At 41.1% G+C, this 25,888-nt stretch overlaps 1 protein-coding gene across 1 annotated transcript in view; it reads right to left on the bottom strand.

The window, feature by feature from the left end:
* ZMAT4 (zinc finger matrin-type 4) overlaps positions 1-25,888 on the bottom strand; it is a 287,868-nt gene that overhangs the window by 134,265 nt on the left and 127,715 nt on the right. The window contains exon 5 of the mRNA XM_075215932.1: positions 8,896-9,132. Within this exon, the coding sequence (XP_075072033.1) occupies positions 8,896-9,132 (237 nt within the window). The remainder of the gene's footprint in view (positions 1-8,895; positions 9,133-25,888) is intronic.

Below are 25,888 nucleotides of genomic sequence, written 5' to 3'. Positions count from 1 at the left end.
TAAGCCCCAAATCCGGCAATGACTCCTGTTTCTGCCAGATTTAGGACTTTGTCTAGATTCCATAGTGCATGCCTCCATGTTTGTCCTGTGGGTGGGAATGTTGGAGTAAGGGAGATAACTAATGTGCAGACTAAGGGGTATATTTACAAAACTGCGGGTTTGAAAAAGTGGAGATGTTGCCTATAGCAACCAATCAGATTCTATCTATCATTTTGTAGAATGTACTAAATAAATGACAACTTGAATCTGATTGGTTGCTATAGGCAACATCTCCACTTTTTCAAACCTGCGGTTTTATAAATCTAGCCCTAAGGTTTTACAGCACTAAGCAACCCATTGTAACATGGCCACGCTCCCTGCTGGGGACCTGCATGTTGGGAGTATGGGAGTATGTCATAGTACAGTGGATCCCAAACTTTTTCAGTTCAAGGTACCCTTAGGGCCTCCATAATTTTTCAAGGCACCCCTAAGCCAAAATCATTACCAAGTAGTCCCTCGCCTTGCTTACCACTGGCCCTGGCCGAGGCACCCCTGTGAGATCGCTGAGGCACCCCAGGGAGCCTAGGCGCACAGTTTGGGAACCACTGCCATAGTGTGTACTTAAAGCAATATGTATATTCCCATTTCTGGTATGTTTAGGTTTTAAAAGAAGCCAAAAAATCAACAATAACATTTTCAAACTTCAAATAAATATTTATATGGTTTATAGTTTTCTAAAACAGAAAGGAAATGATTCCAATACCAACTAAATAGTTACTCGTATCACCCATCTGCTTTATATTCAGTAAGGGAGGACAGCTAGGAGAAGGTTTATGTGAGACAGCTAAGTGACTGAAAGTAACCATTTCTAAACCCAATCATTTCAGTATGAGATGAACAAAGTTGTGATGCACTATTGCATCAGGATATGTTAATTAATTGTGGCAGGTCCACGTTATCATGTATAATACAAAACTGACAGCCCAGTGTTTCAGCTGACACCTAAAATAAATGCTTTGAAAATTTTATCTAAACTCCAAACCCTGGTTTCAATTTAATGTAAACTTCTGTTACTCTTGAATAAGTCTATAACGATGTAACAAGAAATTGCATTATGTCAGTCTGTTGGTCAGATAATGCAGATTAGAAAAGGAAAGACGCTCATAATGGCAATGTGACATTAGACTTCATGAGGTCAACTCCAAATAATTTTTCTGGGCTGCAGAGAACCGTTGGTAATTATATCTGGTATTTAAATGTGATGGGACTCAAGACCCTCCAGAACTCGACTGACCTACAGTGGAATTATTTTTACATCCATTTATATTCTGCTTCATAAGTAATGGGCATTCTAGAATAAACCTGTGAGACATATCCTCGAGGGCAGAATGATGTACATATAATGTAAATGTACAACTTTGTACACAGAAAGGAGGAACTCTCAATTTCTTTATTCATATAAAGTGAAAAATGGATGTGGATTAAGACAGTTGGCAGTTTGCACCTCACATTGCCTACTGATATGGTCTGAAATATCTTACTGGGGTAGACTTACTAGAGATTCTAGAAAGGAAACGTACAGGTGTTGCCCATAGCAACCAATCAGATCCTACCTATCATTTATCTTGTACATTCTAGAACAATTATAGTACCTAAGAAATATGCATCATGATTACCATAAAAATATGCATGTCTTGTTCAGTTCTGTACTGAAGCCTTGTTTAGTGCATACAAAGAAAAAGGTTGCAAACATTATGGGGTTATTCTACAGTAATTGAGGATTGAACAACTACAATATTTATCCCATATTCTGATTTAAAAAAAATCTTTACTCGGGATATGAAGGGGGAATTCAATTAGCCGCGAGGTATCTCACGGACAATCCGGAGACACGTTGAGGCGGATGTGCGAGGAGGAATGAGCGGAGATTTCTACCGGTAATTTCCGGCAATGTGAGTGGCGCGATGACCACGCGCTACATTGCCAGCAACTCAATTCCCCCCAGAATGTCCTTTGATGGGTGATCTGTGTCTGAAGAAGATATTTAAAAGACAAATACATAACATGGAAAAATTGTCACTATAATGTTATAAAATATGGAGTACAAGTTACAAATTTGTCACAATTTCCCCTCCTTCTCTGCTACAGCTACAGGTTATCATTTAGAGTAAGGGCCAAGTGTGCAGATTGGTACCTGGACAAACCACGTTGGTTAGCAAGCTGTGCAAATGCACTTTATTCATGCATGCAGGGAAAATACTGCATACACCCGCAGGTAGCAAACAACTGCTGGCCAGATTTATTTTATATTGTGATTTAGAGTTAAACTAGGACGCCAACTCTAAATCTGTCCACACATTTTACATTTTACCCCTCCACCCACAATGTGGCTTTGACAAGATGCAAAATTGCACATTCAGGCTGGTTTAATACCTAACTATAAATTCAGCACGTAACATCTTACTTATTACATGTTTGGGAAAAGATAGAATATATCTCCTTCTTCAGCATAAAAGTGGTTACTAGTAGCTGGTATTCACCACAAACAAGTAAAAATTCCGAGCTCAACTCTCCGTTATACCAGATGATAAAAGCCCTGTGAAAGTATACACAGCACGTGAGTCTAAAGAGCATTCAGAAGATCAAAGAGAAGAAAACGGGTACAAAATAAACACCTGGCAAAAGTGTTAAAAGCTTTGCTGAAGTCATATAGATTTTTCTATTGATGTCAATTTTTTTTCATCCAATCCTTGACAAGAGAGGAATTTTCACAGTGAAAAAAAAAAAATCATTTATTTTAATCGAGATCTGTTCTGAAAGTTTATTTGAACATTTTAATCGATTCCACTGATTGAAGCATCGATTCGTTTTTGGTTGCAGTCTCAAGTTGCTTATTGGGTTAAGTTTTGAGCCGAGGAGGAATCTTTCTGGATGAATCAGCAGCCGAGAATATTTCATCAGAAGTGATTAACGAAGTTGTTGGCCTAGTTCAGGGTTATCTGTTGTGAAATACAGCCGTAGTCTAGGGGATAATCATAGCAAATGTCATTTCAGTGGTAGCTGGCCAGCTCAACATCTCAGGCCAAGTAAGTGACCGAGATCATTAGTCAGATACTGGGAAGTATCTTTTATGTAGTCAACTGTATTAAGTATGACACATTTATATCTAAGGAAAGCTAGCATCTAAATCATACTTGCCAACTCTCCCGGAATGCCTGGGAGACTCCCGAATTTGGGGTAGGTCTATCGGACTCCCGGGAGAGCTGACAATTCTCCCTCATCTGCCTACTTCCTAGTGAAGTGGGTAGATTTGAAGCCTCCATGATGCGATTCTACGGCATCATAAATTGCCGCGTTTGTGTCATTACGTCACAAGGGGGCGGGGCCAAAATGATGCAATTTGTGGAGCCCCGCCCCCTCACGCCCACTTCGACACCGAGACTCCCTGAGGCCAATCGGCAAAGGTTGGCAACTATGATCTAAATCAGATCTTTAAAGTGCATTTGACTAGGTCGGAGCACCTTATCAGGATACCCACCGCAGAACAGAGTATTTCAGGTGACCTCTGTTTCGATCTCTTGGGGGGCAGGGACCTGTCCATTTGTGACTTTGCCAGAGTAGGGCTGCACGTTATGTCCCCCTACAGCAAGCAGTAGTGACGGGGGGCTTCTGTCAAACTGGAGCTGGAAGAATGTGGATTCGAACACAACTCTATATAAGACACAGTTCATACATACAACTTCCTAAATATGCTGCAACTCAAATTCAGCATGGATCTGCAAGCTGTAATAAAGAGGACCCATTACCCGCAGGAAATGTAAACATTTCAAATTCTTATGTGGCAACACTTATAGTGATAGATGAAAAGGTGGAAGAGGGGAGGTGATGACAGCAGCTCAGTCTTTTATAACTCGACTGAAAACTTGCAGGATTATAAGGCAAATTATAAACACTCAACAAATTTCTGAGAATCAGATCTTTTGGGTGGATTAATAGTCCAACAAGGATATTTGTCTATGGATATTAAAAACAAAAGAGTGGAGGAAAATATTCAAGTTAATTTATACACTAAAGCTAGCAGAACGTCACAAACATGCCACTTACAACAGAGAGAGGAGAACATCACTGCCCGGTCTATGGAACCGAGGCCTCTGACCTCTGCTTTCTCAATAATACAGGTCAATGTACGGCTGTCATGACATTGGCCAGCTGCAAACAAGGAATCGGTTTGTGTGTGAAACACACACAAGCAATAAGTCATAGTAATAGACTTCCATCCCCTTGCCTTACACCATACTCTACACCATACCATAGTTTATTTTAGTATTCAATTATTTTTCTGCTTTATTAACCCAAAATATGTCATCCAGTCTAATGGTCACCTCATTGTCCATCTAACTCTCTCTCCACCTGATTCCTCCATAACACTACTTTGTATTAGATCTCCTTATGTTGTATATCTGCTGATCCCACCAGTTCCATCATTAAAACCTTTTTGCTCTCCAGATAGAAAATAAATCCATGTATTACTCTAGAGCACTCGATTGTTTACACACCTTTATATTTACAGGTGTTCTTTGTTGCCTTAAAACACTTAAATGTGTCTCAATTTTACTTTAGGTTACAAAATCTAGCAGGCAGCTCACTTCAGCCTTTTCTCTGAACTCATGTTATTATGCGCTAATAAGATAGCGCCGACATAGTCTGCAGTGCTGCATAGTTAGCTAGAACTTATCATTGATGACAGTACAGTAAGAGAGTAGGTAAGTGGGCCCTTCTTGCTAGAGCTTACAGGCCAGTGTTCCTGTTGTCAGGACCGTTTTAAGAGACTAGTGGACCCTGGAGAAAGTTCATCCATGGACCTTTACAAAACAGGAGGAGTAGTAACGTATTTTTGTGATGTGACCCCTGGGGTACTTATCTTCCCTGGACACCAGTAAGTTGAGACAGCTCTTTTAGGGTCTCTACTATCTGGGCTTCATTACTAAGAACGGAAATGGTGGACCCCCTAGGGGACTCCCCAGTGAGCCCCAGGCAAAAGCTATTTTCCCCCCTTTTCTTAGAAGCATAGTTGCCAACTTTCTGGACATCCCGTCCAGGAGATCTAAGAGGGGAGGTCGAAGGGAAAAGTGTGGGGCGTAACAAGCGATTTGCGTCATCACTGTGAGGTGAATCACAAGGGGCCCTGCCCACTTACTAAGTAAATGGATCTAGGACGGTGTCTACTGACCTGAAAGTCCAGCGGAACTCACTGAAATTCAGGAGTCTCCCAGACATTCCGCGAGGGCAGACGAGTAAGCTGAACAGTGCCTGTTGCTATCAATGTTTGTCTTGATCTATTGTAAAATGTTGTGGAAAATGTTGGTGCTGTATAGCTAAAGGTTCAGAATAATAACAAACTATATCATTCACATTTAGCTCCTCCTAATTTTGATATACTATAGTCATACATGCTATAATGAGATTTAATGAGTGTTATAGTAATACAGTTTAAAGCTGTGCACACTTTACGGGCCTGATTCACTAAGGGATGTCCAATCCACAAAATCACTCGTCCAGATCCGTACCATTCACCAGAGAACGCAGCCATGGTCAATTCATTTTCGAGCACAAAGGACACTTGCTACAGCCTACGCTTTCAGGGATAGAACAGGACGGGGAAGGGGCGTCAATGTACAGTAAGGGCGCGCCAATCTCGAGCGCAGCAGCGTCCGATTCAAGCTCTGGACATCTCTCAGCTACGTGTTTTTGAGCCGTATCTCTTGCACCAGCTACAGGTCTAGTCTAAGTACTGATTACCAGGGATGACGGCTGTGTACGCATGTTGTTACATTGGTTTGCAATCAGGATCAACTGTAAAAATGTATTTTATGTACAGTGGACATTAATAACATACTAATAAATGCATTTCATGGAAAAAATAATTAAACAAACAAGTTTTCTTTACTTTTAATGTTTTATCATTACTGCCTATATTATTATTAACAGGTGACATTAGTTGAATAGCTTTTATTTTTTTTCTGTGTGTTCTTTTGTGATTTTATATTTCACATATGTATTGGATGGATCCTGCATTGTCTGTTAGAGCAGAGCAGACCCGAATTCATCAACAAGTGTATCTTACATCTGCTCCTTGTTAAGTTCGGGTTTAGATGTACTCGATTTAGGTGCTTTTTTTAAAACCGACGCACATTGCACTTAGTATGTGTGCCTTAATGAATTGGACTCTACATCTTACCATAATTCATGCTTAAGAAAAATGCAAACGATAACTTAAAACTGGTGGAGGGGGAAATCAATTGCCCACAAAGTGCCTCTAAGATTCTCCACGGTCATGTAAAATGACAGAAATCTATGAAGTTGGGTTATTGTAGTACCTGGAAATGTTCAATAATTGAATTCCCCCTTAAGAATCTAAAATAAAATGTATACTTCAAACAACTGCCAATAATCTATTAAATAAAGTTACTGGAATTTTGAAGGTTATTGTGCAAAGGTTTAAATAAATACAATACCAAATAAATTTATGTAAACATATATTAACAAAATTCATATCCCAGAAAACTGAATGCTAAAAAGTTTGTTTGACACGGTAAGATACACGCACTCTCCCGTATCCTCTCACCATTTAAAATTATGAATAAAGTGTCACATCAGATTGTGATTGAAAACAACAGCAAAACATACATCAGATAATATGGAAAAGAAAATATATAGTAGATGTAGTAGGAACATAATTCAGTATCATTTGTCACTATACAACAATGCTGTAATCTCAGCATACTGTGAAGATGATATTGTCATTTCAAATTTAATATATATAGTTTGAGATGACTAATGCTCTGTTTTTACTATCCAAGAAAGTGAATCATCCGTGACAGCCAGCTACATCAAATATTAAGTTCTACTTATTTAAATCTCATAAGCAGACCGTGTTCTGTGTGACAGAAATACATTTAATATTCTGCACCCATCCAAAATTCAGTAAAAAGCGAATGCACTCTGCAAACTATCACTTATTTCAGGGAATATAATGCAACTTGACTATAAATTTAGACAAAGCATCCAACAATTAAGTTACAGGCTTTCAAATTCTTCCTCGCCCTGCTTTATTCGACTTAGGCTGGGTACAGACTACAGAAAAATTCTCCCGATGCAAAATCATTAACGATTTTACCGACGACTGAAAGTTCCGATCAGCAGCCGATTCATGTGTACACACCGTACATGTTTTACACGATTTACCTTTAGATCTATGACCATCTGTCATAGCCATCGGCTGAAAAAGTTGTGTCTCTGTAAACTCTATGGAGATCTGGTAGTGAATGCATACACCCTGCAGAATTGGAACGGAATCTTTCCATCGTTGAACGTCATTTTTAGTCCATGTAGAAAATCAACAATGCGCTTTGGAATGATAATCGTTCATCAATGGAGCGAAAACACTAAAGCGATATCGGGCCAAATGATCGGCTTATGACAAGCAGAGACATTTAATGAGAGTCACACATAGGTTTAGTCTTCATAATAAAGCGCAGGGTTAAGACACTTAGGTTACGTAATAAATTATAGACAAGACATTGGTTCCAAACGTCAGCTTGTAAAGTATCAGCTTAAATGAAGTCTGACAGCTTAAAAGGCTTGAGCTTAGCTCATATATACATAATTAGATTATAACACTTAACACACACACATATAATTTGGTTAGTAGGAGTTACAGAGTTAGCTGCGCTTTGATGCACGTCCGCAGATAACATGCACACAGTGAACACAGACATCTCAAAACGCCATTTTTGTTTTTTATATGACTAAAGATTAATCTTTCAACCTCTGGTGAAGCTCTGTCTTCTCTCACACTGTTACGGCTACAAGTTGGGGCACAAAGCTACTCCACATTGTGGTGCAAATACACACTTTCATTGTCTCCACAATTAATAAAGTTGTACAGACAGAACCTATTGTTTGAGTACTGCCCAGAGATCAGGAAAGCCTTAAAGGATACCCATTACCTGCACACCTGCACCTCATACGTCCGTGAGGTCACTACCTCCTAAAAAATTGATTGGTCGCATTCCTGTGAACATTAGTCCGGCCCCTAAAGTGGCTGCTTCCACTGTGTGTGTAGGCGACAAGAGTTCTTTAATTTACCACTGGTACTAGGTTAAGTTACTGTAAGCTCACACTTTTTCTTTCAATACTCCCATCATGACTTTGTATTAGTTTCAGACTCTCTGTTTGTGCTACTTGCTTTGTATGGTAATAGAGGATATAATAAATAATATTATTAGACACTGTATTTATCAGTGGTGATGTTAAATGTACTTTGGTTCACAAAAATGAAGCCGCTGAGAACACAGAATTCTAAACTGTAGGTGGAAATGTTGGTATAAAGCATTTCTTGTAACCAAAAATGATCCCTTTGTCCCCAATAAATATCTCCCATGAAGTTAGTGCAATGCATATGCCGGGGGACATAGGCTGCTCTCAGCTCTTTAACATTTCAACAAGCGAGGACTCAGGGGTACAACTTAGTGCTACCGGTATGGCAAGGGACACTCAATGCTGCTTCAAATATTAAACACTGTGATATTTGCCCAACTTTTTTTTTTAAAAAAAACCATCTATGAATCAATGGATAACAGAATGTATATTAATTATATATATAAATGCACTTTGTGCACACTGTTTATGGCTGTGCTAGTCAGGCACCAAACATGTCCCTACAATAAATACAAATATTGTTACATTGTCTCTAAGTCAAGAAACATGGAAGAAGCAATGTCTCAAAATGTATCACAAAATTATGATGGATAGAAACGAGGAAAGGTCCTGAATTGTTAAATATGCATTTTGTGTTGGACATAATGCAACCATTTTGAGGTTTACCGCAACTTTTAGATACTTTGGAAGACTAACCTTCCAATGCCTCGGAATCCAAGGTCTCTCCCAACCTCTGCAACAGCTTCGCCCGCGCTGCGTTTTTCTTGTGCTTTTTGCCTTCGTAATGTTGCTGTGCCATCATTGGGTTATTAAACCAAGCTCGGCAGAGGTCGCAGAATTTCCGCGACTCGCTTCCAATGTTGATGCTCCACAAAGTGTCTTCTTCTTCTTGGAGGGAGACCTCTGTGGGTTCTGGATTCTCCTGCACAGGTTCTACAACAGGAAGGTACAACAGTAAGATCTAGTGTATGCTACATCAACAAAATCAGTGACACAAAGGGGAAAGCCATCTAACCTTCAAGAGAGACGCACATTCAATCTCCGAAATAAGTTAAAACAATACATTTAATCAAAGAACAAGACACCTATTTGCACTTACATATCAGCAGGCTTTTAGAAAAGCGTTACAAGGAGCTGGGCCCCGCAGGTGAAGGTTCGGAGGGCCACATGCGGCCCTAGAGCTGCCTGTTGCCCATCACTGAACTATATTCATCAATCGTATAAAAATGAATTGTAAATTTCAATTAGCACTTGGACAAGTTCTTGGTTGTAATCGTGTTTTATTTAGGGAGACAAATGGAAGACCAGTAAATAGAAAATTACGTTACCATGACTTCCCATTTATTGAATAGTTAATCGTGCTCATTTCCAGTGTAACCACGATTGTCATTAGAATAGTAAATATAGAAGGGAAGGCAGGGGAGGAGAGAGAGACCAGTGTTGTGGACATGTGGTAGCAATTTAACTTTAGAACCCAACGAAAACAAGGAATGATCTCTCTCATGTATAATTATACACAAAGTGTAGATGTATAATATCACACTAAAATTGTATTGTATCTGATTTAATTGTTGCTGAACTGAGTACTGCACTGTACCCTTCATTTCAGAAAATCTATACACAGTGGCTCTAAAATATATACACTCCTTTACCATTTTTATTCATTTTATTTTCTATCATGACGGAATAAAAATTTATTTATTTTGGAATTCTTACCACCGGTCAACACAAAATCTATTGTAATGTCATATTAAAATAACAAATCTAAAGAATTTTGTCAAATACAAGTAAAACAACAGACAATAATTGACTACATAAGATACACCAAAGGCTGGTGTGTACACAATACAGAACATTTCTCCTGATACGATATCATTAATGATTTTAGAAGTAGTGGGAGCATTATACTTCTTTGCTTCAGAGACTGGAAAACTGTTAAAATAGAGGGCAACATGGATGGAACAAAATATAGACAAATCTTGTAGCAAAATCTGCTACAGACCTTGGACTTGCGAGAAGATGTATATTCCAAGAGGACAATGAGCTACAGCATATAATTATCATTGTTGTTGATTTGTAAAGCGCAGAGTGCTCCGCAGAGCCAGACAGTAGGAAAAACAGGGCATACATCTAATAGGGACATACAAGGTAGACAACATTAATGCAGACATGAAAACAAAGGGTAGGGATGGCCCTGCTCATGGCAGAGCTTACATTCTAAACATACAGAAAAAGACACATTGGAAAATTGAAATAATCAATGTTTTGGCGTGACGTAGTGTTAGCCTCAATCTCAGGGAAGTGTGGCCATCAGCCCAAACAAAGTTAAAATCACGTGGGTGAGTGATTAAGTGTTTAGCCTATGGGCTTCTGTTTATGTTCGACCAATAAGGCAGAGGAGGGGAGTGGTCTGGTTTCATATAGGTAAATGTTCTCCTTCATTTCCCCCTCTCTGCTTCCGGATTCCTCCCGCCCACCTGGCAGTTTTGTGGTTTACTTTTCCTGGTTCTGAGTGGGAGAGCAGTGCAGTCGGTAAGTTTGCATATGGTGCTTGGGTTATCTTGTCATAGGTCACTACTCCCCCTTTTGGATTGTGTTGTCATCACGTGTGTTGGGTCCAGTGAGTGGGATCCTGGGCCGGTATGTTGAAGATTTTACTGGCGGTTATAAGGGGGGTGTAGTCTTGCCGTTGGACAGATATTTCGCACCGGCCAATAGATAAGGTATTGTCCTGGGTTGGTGGTACAATGGTCTGACCTTTCCACCGTTATTGGTTTTGTGTTTGCTGACTGCCCTGCTCTCGTCCGCCTTGCAGCCCCTATAGTTTTAATTAGTTAATAAACAATATTTTATTCCAACGTTAATCTGGTGTCCGTGTCTTTATTGGTTATTAAGGTATTATGTTAAACACTAAGAACTTCCACACTGTGCATTTTAATAACTAGAGGGGCTTATCCCTGACAATCAATGTTTATTAATGCAAATGACAAACCCTGGACAACAAATTTCAAGCACACCAGTGTTCGCAGTTTGCATTTTAGAAAAGATTAAATAGTTATTTTTATTTAAAAAAAAAAATATTATTTTGTGTTTAAAATGAAAAAGATTTGAATACACAAATTTTAATGTGAAACACAAACTCAAATCAGAGTCAATGGAAGATTGTACATCGACCATGTTCCTGGCAATCGAGCCGATGTAGTGCAATCCAAAAAGAGGAATGAGATAAACTTGTCCAAGAGTCCAATTGTTGAAACCCAGAAGAAATTTACCCAAATAGACTAACTGATGAGATTGCAACTAAAGGTGCCAAGTAATAAAACAAGTGGGGAAGGGGGATTATTACTTATATCATCAATTAATAATTCGTTTTATTTGTAATAAAACAAGCTGTAGAATTGTTATTTTTATTTCATATTTTGTGCTGATCAGTGGTAGGAGTTGCCAAATAAATCCATTTTGATACCACGATAGATGGAAAAGAAACTGTCCAAGGATTGTCAATACTTTTTAATGCCACTGTATATATAAAAGTATATATAGATAATCTGCGGCTCCGGTGTGAAAGAACTTTGTAGCATTCATAAAAATTGTTGACTGCTCCCATATTTTTGAAATATGAAATTCCTAAAAACAAAGGGACAGCATTGTACTTGCATTCTTTACTGGTGTTATATATGGTAAACTGAGACTTTTAATCATTTTGATCATAATTTTTCCCACTATAGGAGAGTCCATTGTGGGCATCTGAATAAGTCTATTAATGCAATATGCAGATACATATGGTGACTGAGCCCAGACTATATTCTTACTTTACTGCTGTTTTATTAGGACAAAATAAATCTTGTATATTAGTTTAATTGTCTCTCTTTGGGCTTACACTAGCAAATTGTTGGCTGCAAAAAAACAACAAGAAGTTGCATTTTCTAATGTGATGTCCTACGGTTTGAAATGGATTTCTCTTTTGGATTGTCAATTTGAACTTGTTTTATTGTGACTGAATTCTATCAGATGTTACATAGCTATGCCGATGATTGACTTTGCGTCAGTGTGAGTGTGTTGCTGATTGTTGCCTCTTTATCAATTAGCACTTGATTTTGTTATAAATTATACCCAACTAATTTTAACAGGAGCAGCGATTAGATGAAATTTGCATATCACACCATAGGCAAACCGAGGGGGGTTTTCTAGTGCCTGGAAACCCCCCTCTGAGCCTGGGGCACTGTATAATTGAGGTGGCTGCCCCCGCTTCACACGGCTCTGCTTGAAAAGAGAGCTGTGTGCACCTAACAGTAGTGCACGCAGCATTGCCCGTGTATATTATGGGGATAGGGAGAGTTGGAGAGCGGCCAAGTACTGTCTAAAATTATAGCCACACCCCCATGCATGCTGGTCACGCCCACTGGCGGCGTGGTATGGAAACCCCCCTCTGCAAATCCTGTGTTTGCCCCTGCACGCAGCAAAACACAAGTATGACGTATCAGTAAGTGGGCAAGGCTTCATGGAGCTTATTTTGTCCCAATTTCGCTTTTAAGAATGTTAAATGCTCTGCAAGGTTTTAAAGTGTTACATGACGGAATGTGTAATAAGACCACTGAATATGGGGGTCATCTATAACTTCGGGCTTGTTTCACTTTTTCTGGCCTTAAAATATCTTTATGAACTATTCCCAATAGTGCAAAATGCTATATTTTACTTGATACAAACACTTGCAGTCGCTATAGATGATTGACATCAGCGGCAGAACACTACACGATCGGGCACCATAGTGAAATTTGGAGTGGGTCCCCGTAAATACAGTCCATAATTCCGTTGCCCCATTGGTTTTCCAAGCATACGCGGTGGCCTGCGCATTCTTAGTGAAGCGCTTATTCGGCATCACTGCACTGGTGCTGAAACGATAGCGGCAGGAGCTACCGCCGTTGCGCGGAGTGTTTGGTGGCTATGAACTCCCGCTCATCTCCAGGACCCCTAGCCAGTTACACCACTGATTGGGGTACACCCAGAAACTTATCGCTGTTGCATTTTCACAGTAGACAAAAGATTCAAACTAGAGATGATATGATTAGAATGTAAGAGGTGAAGCCAAACCCTTTGAAAAAGAACAACCCACTTGGTGGCATCAGTCAAAAATTCACTAGTAAATATATCTCAGACTTGTAACCATTTATCTTTTTTAAAAATGAATCCCTTCCCTTCTCAGAAATATTCCTAGATGTGTTACGAATGCACTTGGGCCTGAAAATCTTAGAAAACCTCTCATCTCGAGTTCAGAGATTTCCATTAAGTAAATCTCTTTCATCTGAATCTCGGAGGATAGCCTCGATAATTTATGACTCGATGCCTAGTCACAAACCAGAAAATGAAGCTGCCAAGAGCTGCGGGCACAACACATCCCTTCACAGCGCTGTCAGACCGACTACAGCAAAAGTGCTGCTTTTTCCCAGTATAGGAATCCCCAGATGTCCCTAGTACCTTTATGGCTTTAAATATGCAATATCTTATTTCTTTAGCAACAGCTGCAGAACTTTCAGTATTGAAACAGTAAAGTCACAGTTCCTCTGGCAATTTAGGTAAACACTTTTTTTTTTTTTTTTTTTAATCTCACTAAAATAAAATAAAAAAATCTCATCATGCTGTACTAATCGGCTGCTCACAGAATCGGTCTTTATGTGGGCAGCCTATCAGATAGCTAATGAGTATGTCGGAGGCAGAGGGGACTTAACGATACATCTTGTGCTACAATGACCCACCACCGCAGCAGGATAATGGAAATCGCATCATTATGCCACAAGGAGTGGAGAGTGATGAACCAAATTGAGTCATTATACTTGGTTTCACCCCTCCACTTTTCTGTAGGACCAGGTTTAATAGAGGTCTATCGTGAGACCGGGAGATCACCAACTATTATGGAAGTCTCTCTGACTATTCCAGAGACATTTAATAAGTATGATAGTATCATTCCATAGATGCCTCGGGAACCAATCACCGCTGAAGTCACATGGATTATTGTTTGTTCCATCGATTCTGGCTATGATCAAGTATATTCATCATCATCACCATTTATTTATATAGCGCCACTGATTCCGCAGCGCTGTACAGAGAACTCATTCACATCAGTCCCTGCCCCATTGGAGCTTACAGTCTAAATTCCCTAACATACACATACAGACAGAGAGAGAGACTAGGGTCAAATTTGATAGCAGCCAATTAACCTACTTGTATGTTTTTGGAGTGTGGGAGTTAACTGGAGCACCGGAGGAAACCCACGCAAACACGGGGAGAACATACAAACTCCACACAGATAAGGACATGGTCGGGACTTGAACTTATGACCCCAGCGCTGTGAGGCAGAAGTGCTAACCACTTATCCACCTTGCTGTCCTAGAAGGGTAGGTCAGGCTCTCCCATAATGGACGTGCTGCCTTGGTCCTCTGGCAAGGAGGTCAGTAGCTTGCAAGCAGGGGAGGACTGGCAAATGTTAGCCCGGGGAAAAGACTTGACTCAACAACCTATTACGAACATTTTAAAGGAAATAAATGCAGGTGATCCATTGACCCAGCCCAAGGTACCCCACTATGGGAGCCAACCTGGGGGACAGATACCCCCCTGACCCCCAACCCAGCCTGCCCCTGCTTGAAAGCCCAGGATGCAGTGCACCCAGAGTAACGACACGTGGTTGCCTGAAATCCACTTGTGGAGTGGTGACCCTCACTTGAGAGTATGGCATGGTGCACCAATCCTACTTTTCAGTTTAATTAAAAAAAAATAATAATAGCACTAGAAAATCTAATGATATAAGCTTGAACAACCATCATTTTATAGGTTTTTTTAAGAGTGTTTTGTTTTAATCGTGAACTGTAAAATCAAATTCTGAACTTCAAACCAAGAATTTGGAAAGTGGTCCTCGAACCCAATTCAAACTGGATCAAAATTCCTCATCATTCCAAGAGCAAGTTTGACACCTCTCACTGGTCAAATTCAAGTTTGAAACGGTTCAAAGAATTCCAGCATCTCTACTAATTTTTCATTGCTGATTGGCACAGGGCAGCTTATGGTGGTGTAAGGCAGCATACCTCACAACATGTCAGGTGACGTGGCCCTGTCCCAATGGGGCCACTGTGCGACAGAGTTGTGGTCATGCCCCCAGAGGGCTCCCCGTGCGGGACAGAGCCCTAAAATCGAGACAGTTGGGTGGTATGAGTCAGGGTCTCTTTTGTAGTCACATACACAAGTAACTGTGCCCAGGATGTTGTCGTACCTTACTAGATTCCTATATGTACAGTAGAAACTGAAGATAGGAGCAGGGGTGTCCTTATAATGAAACACACTGAGGCAATTCTATAAAACACCAGGGGATAGAATCAAAGCTACTACAAAGGAATAGTGGAGGTATTGCCCATAGCAACCAATCAGATTCTAGCTATCATCATCATCATCATCATCATTTTTTTATATAGCGCCAACATATTCCGTAGCGCTTTACAATTGGGGACAAACGTAATAAACTAATAAACAAACTGGGTAAAACAGACAAAGAGGTGAGAAGGCCCTGCTCGCAAGCTTACAATCTATGGGACAATGGGAGATTGACACATGAGGTTAAGTATACATTTTGCATCTTGGCCCAGCCAGACTGCAAAGGTAAGGTGACTCATAAGCTAAATGATCCTGTCACACAACAATGTTGGTCCGGGGGTAGTTGTCTTGTGTGAAATTGTGTAACAGGCTAAAGGTAGTGAGGTTAAGATGGTGGTTGAGGAATATTATAAGCTTGTCTGAATAGGTAGGTTTTCAGAGAACGCTTGAAAGTTTGTAGAACAGAGGAGAGTCTTATTGTGCGAGGGAGAGAGTTCCATAGAGTGGGTGCAGCCCGAAAAAAGTCCTGTAACCGGGAATGGGAGGATGTAATGAGGGTATCATTTATCTAGTACATTCTAGAACATGATAGATAGAATCTGATTGGTTGCTATGAGCAACATTTCTACTCTTCCTGTTTAGAAGTTTTAATAAATCTACCTCCAGGTTTTTGGGGCAGTAAATAAATAGGTAGTGAATTAATATTTACAAGGAGCCAAACTGAGTGGTTTCTAACTTGTTGGTAGATCTAACAATACTAAAGTTGTACTATTGTATGTTACGAGATACGTGAAGAAATCTTTATGTCTGTCGTATAATGAATAAGAAAGATGTAATTTCAGTTAAAAAAATTATATTGAGTTAATGACAAATACATTTTATTTATTTTTTCTCCAGCCTGACATATTAACAGGGAGTAAAATAAGAAATGATATGAAATACAGACACCAATGCATCCAAAAATAATTACATATCAACTACCTTGAGTGGTTACTCATAAACAGATGGTACTTTTTTGTCACATTAATAAAAACATATTAAGAATAACATATTAACAGAAGTGACCCTATGATCTACCGGTATAAACGCATGATTGAAATAGTAATCTGTTGGCTACAGATAAGTAGTCATGAATATCTCAGTTATTGGTATGTGGGTGGATGTTAATGTAAATGTTATTGCTATTTTCATTCACATGGAGAAAACTTGAATTTTTACACAGTGGTCTACTGGGAAATAAATAATAAAATGTTTGAACTGATCACAGCATTTTTTTTTTTAATTTAACTTCATTATTTCCACGGTAACAAAAATGGGTTTGAGCTAACCGGGTTACATGTCAAGGATAAGAGGAGAGATCACAGACTCTTCTCTATATGCCTCTGTACCCACATCAGGGGCAAACGCAGGATTTGTAGAGGGGGGTTTCCACACGCCGCCGCCAGTGGGCGTGACCAGCATGTATGGGGGCGTAGCTATAATTTTAGACAGTGCTTGGCTGCTCTCCAACTATTCCTATCCCCATAATATACATGGGCAATGCTGCTTGCATTACTGTTAGGTGCACGCAGCTCTCCCTTTTCAAGTAGAGCCGTCTGAAGCGGGGGCAGGGTCCAACCACCTCAATTATACAGTGCCTCTGGCTTGGAGGCGGGTTTCCAGGCACTAGGAACCCACCCCCTCGGTTTGCCTATGCCACTTAGTGGTGCTGCACCCTACACTACAAAGTACCCTCGGGGGCAGTGCCACAGTACACAAAACACTGGGCATCAGAGGAGGTAACAATAGTAGAGAGGATAATTGCTGCATCTCATTGGGCAACTACTACTGACATATATAACTGGTGCAGGGATATTCCTGTCCACTATTAGTAGCATATAACTTGCAGGCATATTGCTGAGTATTACTGGTGATATATTGAAGGGCAGCTACTGCAAGTCTATACAGTATCTACCACTGCCAGGGGTGTAGGAACCAGGGGGGGTAAGTGCAGAGGAGGCAGTCGCCCCCCCATGATTTCTGTAGGGTGGGCAAAGACTGGGCTTTGCCCCCCCCCCCCATGAACTTCTACACAAAAGCCATCATGCTACTTTCTGAAGTCATGACATCTGTTCTAAACTTGTGAAACTTTTATAAATGGTAGGTTGTCTTAGTATAACTACCAAAGGTTCTTTAATATAGATTGTCTTAGTATAGCTTTAATACAAATTGATTGATTTGTTTATTTGAATAAAACTCTTAATTGTTGTGTTCATAAACATTTAATAAATAACCTGTATTGATGATGAACAACTATTCATTTTACTTTTACCCTGAATTTCGTGCAGTGCGTCCAGTTACAAACATGAGATACAGCAATTTAATTTTATAGCACATACCACAACCAGTGAGGCAGGGACTATAGATTTAAATGTACCCACAATCAGATGGGATCAGGCTGTCAAAGAAATCTGAACAAAAATTAGGTTAATGACTATGAAAAATGTAAATATTTAAGATGAACAAATGATTTTATCTCTCTTTCCAGCAGCTATTGTACTAATTGATAGTTAATATTAATGATAAGATTTATTTAATAATGTATAAATAACTTTTGGACCGACTCCTGAAAAACTGACAAAAATTAACATAGGATTGGGAGTCTTTGTATATCTACAGTCACTGTTACAACTGTCGTAAATGGAGATACCAAACGCAAGTAAAAGGGGCTCCAAGCCCAATAGTAATCCTTGGCCTTTTGCTCCCCCTCCCTTCCCCCATGAAAATTTTCGCTCCTACGTCCCTGACCCCTGCTGTAATATTACTACCACTGGACATTGCTGCTGGCACATTAATGGGTAAACAACTGGCATATTTGTGAATATTCTTACTGATTGCTTATTACAGTGTTGGCTAACCTGGTGTTGTAAAACTACAAGTCCCAACATGCTTTGCCAATATATAGCAGCTTATTGCTGGAAGGGTATGCTGGGACTTGTAGTTTCACAACACCTGGCGTGTCACAGGTTAGCCAACACTGGCTTATAACTACTGCTGGCATATTACTGAGCAACTACTTCAGGAATACAATTAGTGATGGTATTAACAGGCATATTACTCAGCATCACTTACTATTGTTTGCATATCACTTAAATAGTAATTTTGGATGTGTAGGGGGAGAAACATTTTTATATAAAAGAAATGTTTCAGTGCGATCTGCGTCCACAAGCAATAGGATGGCAGGTCCTTGGGGGAGGGGCAAGCCTGTCAATCAAGCCTAGGATAGTGGGCGGGGTCATCAGGCAGGGAATGCCTCAGCACCCTGCTGCTCGGTGTCCAAATTATTCATAACCAACCTCTGCGCTGGAGTGAAGCAGAAAGAGAGGAGGAAGCCACGGGGAGCCGGGAGAAACAATAGAGGGACCATGGAGCGTGCTGGATATAGGCAAGTACAGCGGAGGCGAGAGGGAGGGAGGCAGGTACAAAGTGTAGTGAGTAGTGTGAGGAGCTACCAACCTCAACCTGTGTGACCATGCACCCTTTGGCAGCTCTGGAAGGGGGTCCAAGAAGCTGCTATCCCGGGGACCCAAACTCTTGGCGGCGCTGGGCAAGAGAGAGAGAGCACGGTATGTAGGGTGCATGTACAGTGTGTGTGTGTGTGTTTTACTACAGTGTACAGTATATTGTGTGTGGCATTGCTGTTGATGGAGTAGGCATCAGGACTGCGGTCATCAAGCCCCGCTCCCTGCTATTTTTGCCATTTTATAACAGGGGCGGGGCCGTGGTGATGCAATAGTGTCACCATGACCCCTCATACCCCTGTCACATGACCTTCCCTCCATGATCTTACCGTTTGTTAGCACCCCTCCCCTGCTCCACCTCTGGCTGCTGGGTAATGTGAATACAATGAAGGATATTTATAAAAGGCCGTGTGCGCACAAGTGACTGTAGGGAGATGAAAGTTCACATAAAGATCATGGATCATGTTTAATGCCTGGTCCCTACCAACATTATCTCTCCATTATTTCTTTTTCCTTTAAAAACCAAAATTGATATTTTATATTCAAAATAATTATTTTCACTGGACCATTTTTCTTATAAGTTTCCCATTTTATTCCTCCCTAAGCAATTTCCCCGATTGATTCCTACTCATATGTATGTATTAAAGTATAAGAGGAAAACCAAGATAAATCAACCCGTATATGAATTAACATATTGAAAAATGATTGTATGTCTACACACTGGGCCTGAGTAAAGCACAAAAAATGAGTAATTTTGCACCTTGGCAAAACCATGTTGCATTGGAGGGGGAGGTAAATTTAAAATGTGGGAAGAGATTTATAGTTGGGATCGGCATGTCCTAGATCAACTTTAAATTTCAGTGTAAAAATAAAGCTATCAAGTATTTGTGTGCTACATGAAAAAACAGCCAGTATTTATCTTATGTGCAAAATAATAAACTAATTTGCACCCCTTGCATTGTAACATATTTTTGTCCAGGGGAAAACTTACTCATTTTTTTGCCTTACTTTCCTTAATGAATCAGGCCCACTGCATATATATATTTCTTTAATAAAAGAAGCACAATAACACATGGGCTTTGTCAGCATAGAAGAAGAGATTGAAATAAGAGAATACAGAATGTATTTGCATATTTCATACATTTCATTTTAAATGAATCCTACGGCTTAATGATTGTTCTTCATGCAGTATTCCTTATTCCTACAGTGACTGAAGAGAATTGTTGCTCAAAGGTGCAGATCTGCCCAGCGCCGGTTAACACAAACTTGTCATTTTTTTGAAAAATAATTTAAGGGAGAGTCTGTGAGCTTTACTCCAGTCCTGCGAACAGCGCAGTGGCCTTCGAAGGGTGTGTGTGAGTAATTACAAATTAATAGCATTAGTTGACTTGTCTCATTGCATATTCCCTTTAGGGAAATATAAAATACTGTCCAGAAGATAGTTCCTATCTTCCCTTCAATAGGAAAATCAGTTCCATATACAGTAAATTAGTTTCAGTTTTATTTATATACTGTAGCTCACATTAGGGTTAGTCCAGTTAATATTATAATTCTAAAAAAACACAAACAGTTACTGTCCTTGCAAGACCCATCAGTCACCCAACAACTTTCAATCAGCGCTGGTGGTGGGATCTGACAGTGTTAGTGCAGGACAGCGGTAGACAGAACAGGTAAGAAAGGTGGAGATGAATTACGCCACTGCCCCGTGTTCCGTCATGTCTTCTGGGAGACACCTACAGTTTCGGGAGTCACCCTGGCAATCCGAAAAAACGGCAACTATGGGTTAACAATAAGTAGAAATGTCTGGTTAGGTTAGATGACGTATTTCCCACCTGTCCTGATTTATGTGGGACAGTCCCAATTGAAAGGACTCAGCGCTGTGAGCAGCCACAAGTGCTAGCGGCATTGGATGCTTCTGTTATTATGGTCCGCGGCCACAGGTGTCATCATTAAATGGCCTAATGATGTCTCATTAGGAGTTTGTACCGGGCCTCAGTGGCGCCTCCCAGAGTCCAGTGCCTTAGCCTATAGCTGCCTATTGGGACATGGCTATCTGCTCTCTGGGCCAACACAAGCTGGAGGTCACCCCCACCTGTCGGAAGCGGCGCCTCTCTAGCACTGCACCCCCACCGCACCGCTCTTTAGCACTGCACCCCTCTCTAACACTGCACCCCCACCGCACCTCTCTCTAGCGCTGCACCCCCACCGCACCCCTCTTTAGCACTGCACCCCCACCGCACTCCTCTCTAGCACTGCACCCCCACCGCACCTCTCTAGCGCTGCACCCCCACCGCACCCCTCTCTAACACTGCACCCCCACCGCACCCCTCTCTAACACTGCACCCCCACCGCACCCCTCTCTAACACTGCACCCCCACCGCACCTCTCTCTAGCACTGCACCCCCACTGCACCCCTCTCTAGCACTGCACCCCCACCGCACCTCTCTCTAGCGCTGCACCCCCACCACACCCCTCTCTAATACTGCATCCTCATCGCACCTCTCTCTAGCACTGCACCCCCACCGCACCTCTCTCTAGCATTGCACCCCCACCGCACCCCTCTCTAGCACTGCACCGCCACCGCACCCCTCTCTAGCACTGCACCCCCACTGCGCCTCTCTCTAGCACTGCACCCCCACCGCACCCCTCTCTAACACTGCACCCCCACCGCACCCCTCTCTAACACTGCACCCCCACCGCACCTCTCTCTAGCACTGGACCCCCACCACACCCCTCTCTAGCACTGCACCCCCACCACACCTCTCTCTAGCGCTGCACCCCCACCGCACCCCTCTTTAGCACTGCACTCCCACCGCACCCCTCGCTAGCACTGCACCCCCACCTTCGCTGGGACCATGAGTCTGACACCCAGCATAACACTGACATGAAGCAACAGCAGCTTTACACCCTCTCCAGCCCTGAGTCTCATCTATATATTTTGTTCCACAAAACAAAATCTAATTTGTGCATGTGGGTGGGATTTGAGGCACAACCAGCCTTCATTTAGCAAATATCACCACTGATCTACCCAGCACCTCCCATCAGAACATGCTACGCTGTACGCTGCGCCCATCTTCGGAACCATGCACCTATACATATATACCAGGGGCGCATGCAGGGGGGGTTTCTGAGTCTCCAGAAACCCCCCCCCCCTCCGCGGATCGTAGCTGGCAAAAGCATGTTTTTAAACATGCAAAACATTTTTTCTATTAAAGCACCGACGCGACGCCTCTGTCACAACGCCGCGGCTGCTGTATAGCTCACGTTCGCGAGAAGGAGCTGCTGCGCATGTGCGAGCGCAGCAGCTCCTCCCTTGAATACCCGGCATCACCCATCCTGGCTTCCCTGGGGCACGGTAGGGCTTGATATTTCAAGCAATCTTTCAGTTAATAAATAATAAAATATTTTATGATACTGGCAACAATCAATATGATGTATTGTTTTATTAACAGACCAAAGACTCCATTTCTGGGCAGCCTGCAGGGTATGCAGAGCTGTGTTATTGTATATAAATATTGTATTATAGGATTAAAAAAGTAGAGGATTCCTCTACTTTTTTAATCCTATGATACAATATTTATATACAATAATCAGATTGATTGTGGCCAGTATCTGATTTCACCCTGTAATATTTATATATATATATATATATATATATATATATATATATATAGTCCAAACTTGTTTCATGGTATAATTTATTTTTGTTGTTCGTTTTTTTCATGTACATTAGCAATGTTAGTTTTAATGTGTGTTATCAATGCTATTTTGATGTGCGGTACCATTGCTAGTTTTAATATGGAGTTTCAATACTCATTTTAATGAAGGGTTTAGGTTTTACTGTACAGTATTTTAGTGTGTGGTAGGAATGATTTTTTTTATGCTTTATTTTGCTTTGTTCCGAATTCAACTATTTGTAAACCCCCCCTTAAAAATCCTGCGTTTGCCCCTGTATACAGAATATAAAGTTACAGTCTGTTCTCTATGGCTGCTCTCTAGTTGTATTACAGTAACATACAATATAGAGCTGCCCGTCACAAACATCTGGTTCCTTGAAAACACTCAGCTCCCCACCCCAAGCATCTTATAGAGAAATGCGTCATTAAGAGGCAAAACATAGAATTTGCGCTAGGGCCAGCACATATGCGGTGAAGTCCAAAACCGGGAGAGCAGAGCGGGGGTCTCAGGAGGGTGGTGGGGCACTGCCGAGCCCCGACCCTTGGCCTTAATGCACTAATATGTTTTTGGGTTTTGTGTCTTAAGCGTTAATTTTTTTTTTTTTTTTACTACACAACAGCACGGCTTCTCCACTGGATTATTTTACATGCAATTCCCGTCTAAAAGCTTCTTTTGTAAAAAAAAATAAAAAATCGGATAAGTCTGTTGGAAGCTTCTGCGTCATCCTGAATTTCTGCTGAATTCATGATGTTGCCGAGATCACCGCCAAGTCCCAGAAGTGGCTGCGCAGCCCGGACCGAGAGCCCGGCCATTGTTTACAATCTCTTAATCAGATTTGATTTCATTTGGTCGGCTGCCACTCTGCATCAGCCTCAGACGGTGAAAGGTAATCAAATGTGAAGTTACATTTTGCCCTTCCTAAGGAAACACTGGAAAAAGCCCGTTCTGGCCTACCGGGGATTTACACTGTCAGTCTGATTTGCTTTTTAGCTGCAGATGAGGCCACCCTAGAACAATTTTACAATTCAGGCCAGGCAAGCCCCCTGCTGATGAGGTTGGCCCTACACACAATGTCACGTCGGAGCCTCTTCCGAGAGTAACACGCTGTAAGGGTGCAAGCAAGCCCATGTTATTACATACAGAATCATCATCATCATCCTCATTTATTTATATAGTGCCACTAAGTCCGCAGCGCTGTACAGAAAACTCATTCACATCAGTCCCTGCCCCATTGTGGCTTACAGTCTAAATTCCATAACACACACACACACACACACAGGCTAGGGTCAATTTTATGGTGTGTGGGAGGAAACCGGAGCACCCGGAGGAAACCCACGCAAACACAGGGAGAACATACAAACTCCACACAGATAAGGCCATGGTCGGGAATTGAAATCATGACCCCAGTGCTGTAAGGCAGAAGTGCTAACCACTGAGCCACCGTGCAGTTCATCTTCAAAAACCTCAGTTCACATTTGCATGGAGGTTACCGCCCACACAAACAGGGCCTGATTCATCAAGGAACACAAAACAAACGCAATCTGCGTTTTATAAAACGGAAGGAAACTGCACGCACGCACGCACCCATATACAAGCTCAAGCGGATCCAAAGAAACAATTCCATTTGAATACGGGTATAAGTACACTCCGCCTATACGGCACTTGCCATATGCAGACAGAAAAATACACTGCAGGATACACACAATGCATATGTGCAACATAAAGTACAAGCAGAACACACAGGAAAAAAAATAAAATGCATTAACACGTGTTAATACTATAATCATTAATAAAAATACATTTTAAAAAGTTATAATTTGCTTGATTGCAAACACATGTTCTAGCATTCATAAACATTAGTCATCACTACCACTCGGCACTTACACATCTCTCGCTGGTGCAAGTGCTACGAATAAACATCACGTACCCCAGAGATGCCCAGAGCTTGAATCGGAGGGACGTGCATGTGCCTGACAATGACATGTCCTTACTGTACATTGCAATTCATAGGTAGTTGAAAGTGTCATTTGCGTTCGACCTTGAATCGCATGCACTTGCGCTCACTGGCGTAAAGTCCGTTCCTGAGCATGGCTGAGCAATTTCATGCAAAATATGGCACCGAACGGAACTTACGTTCCATAATGAATCAGGACCACAATGTTTTTACCATAAGACGTTCAAGAGGAGCTAAATCGGTGCTCTCGCTGCCCGGACAGTGAGATACGAGCCTCATTCATCTGACATGTAATGTTACCTTAACCAGCAGTAATGAGTCAGTCACCTCCCACTCATCTAAAAGGTTTTCCGCTGACCCCTCTTGGTCCTCTGTTTGTAAGAACTCTGAGCCAAGGAGACTTGTTTAGAAAATCTTGGCTTAGCGGCAGCTTCTCTTTACATGGCAAATGATTGTCTCACTATCTCTTTGTACAGTAGCAGGCTGCCAGCAAAAAAAGAAATATATATATAAAGAAACATTTCTTCTCCGGTTTAGAAGTCTCGTATCTGGTAAAGACAGAACATTGGAAAGCTTTGTGATCCTGGCACGGAAGACCTTTGTGAGCAGCCGCGGCCAAGTTACAGACATTGTAAAGACATTTTAAATGGAAAAAAGATAACTCTCTCTTAGAGATTCTTTTACCAGACCATGTAAACACATCTCTAAACACTATAACAAATTTCAAATCCTAAACTACAATAAGCAACATAGAAAGGATTTCTTACATAACATTCTGTCCACTCCAAAAAAAAAACCCACCAAAATAATTTCTTAAAAAAGGTATAATAATGGTGATAACCTCCATCATCAAAAACCTACATTTTTTAATTAACTAAAAAGCTCAGATATGAAAATTTATTAACAAGTACATTGTTCTTTTCAGGACTGGTCTAGGGGGTGAATTTATCAAACTGGGGGATTGAAAAAGTGGAGATGTTGCCTATAGCAACCAATAAGATTCTAGGGCCTGATTCATTAAGGATCTTAAATGAAGAGGATTCTTATTTCAGTCTCCTGGACAAAACCATGTTACATTGCAAGGGGTGCAAATGAGTGTTCTGTTTTGCACATAAGTTAAATACTGACTGTTTTTTCATGTAGCACACACATACTTGATAGCTTATTTGTACACTGAAATTTAAAGTTGATATTTGTG

Source organism: Mixophyes fleayi, chromosome 6 (assembly GCF_038048845.1).
Source record: "Mixophyes fleayi isolate aMixFle1 chromosome 6, aMixFle1.hap1, whole genome shotgun sequence".
NCBI lineage: Eukaryota > Metazoa > Chordata > Amphibia > Anura > Limnodynastidae > Mixophyes > Mixophyes fleayi.
Note: the sequence above shows the minus strand (reverse complement) of the source record. Positions and strands in the feature narration are given on the sequence as shown.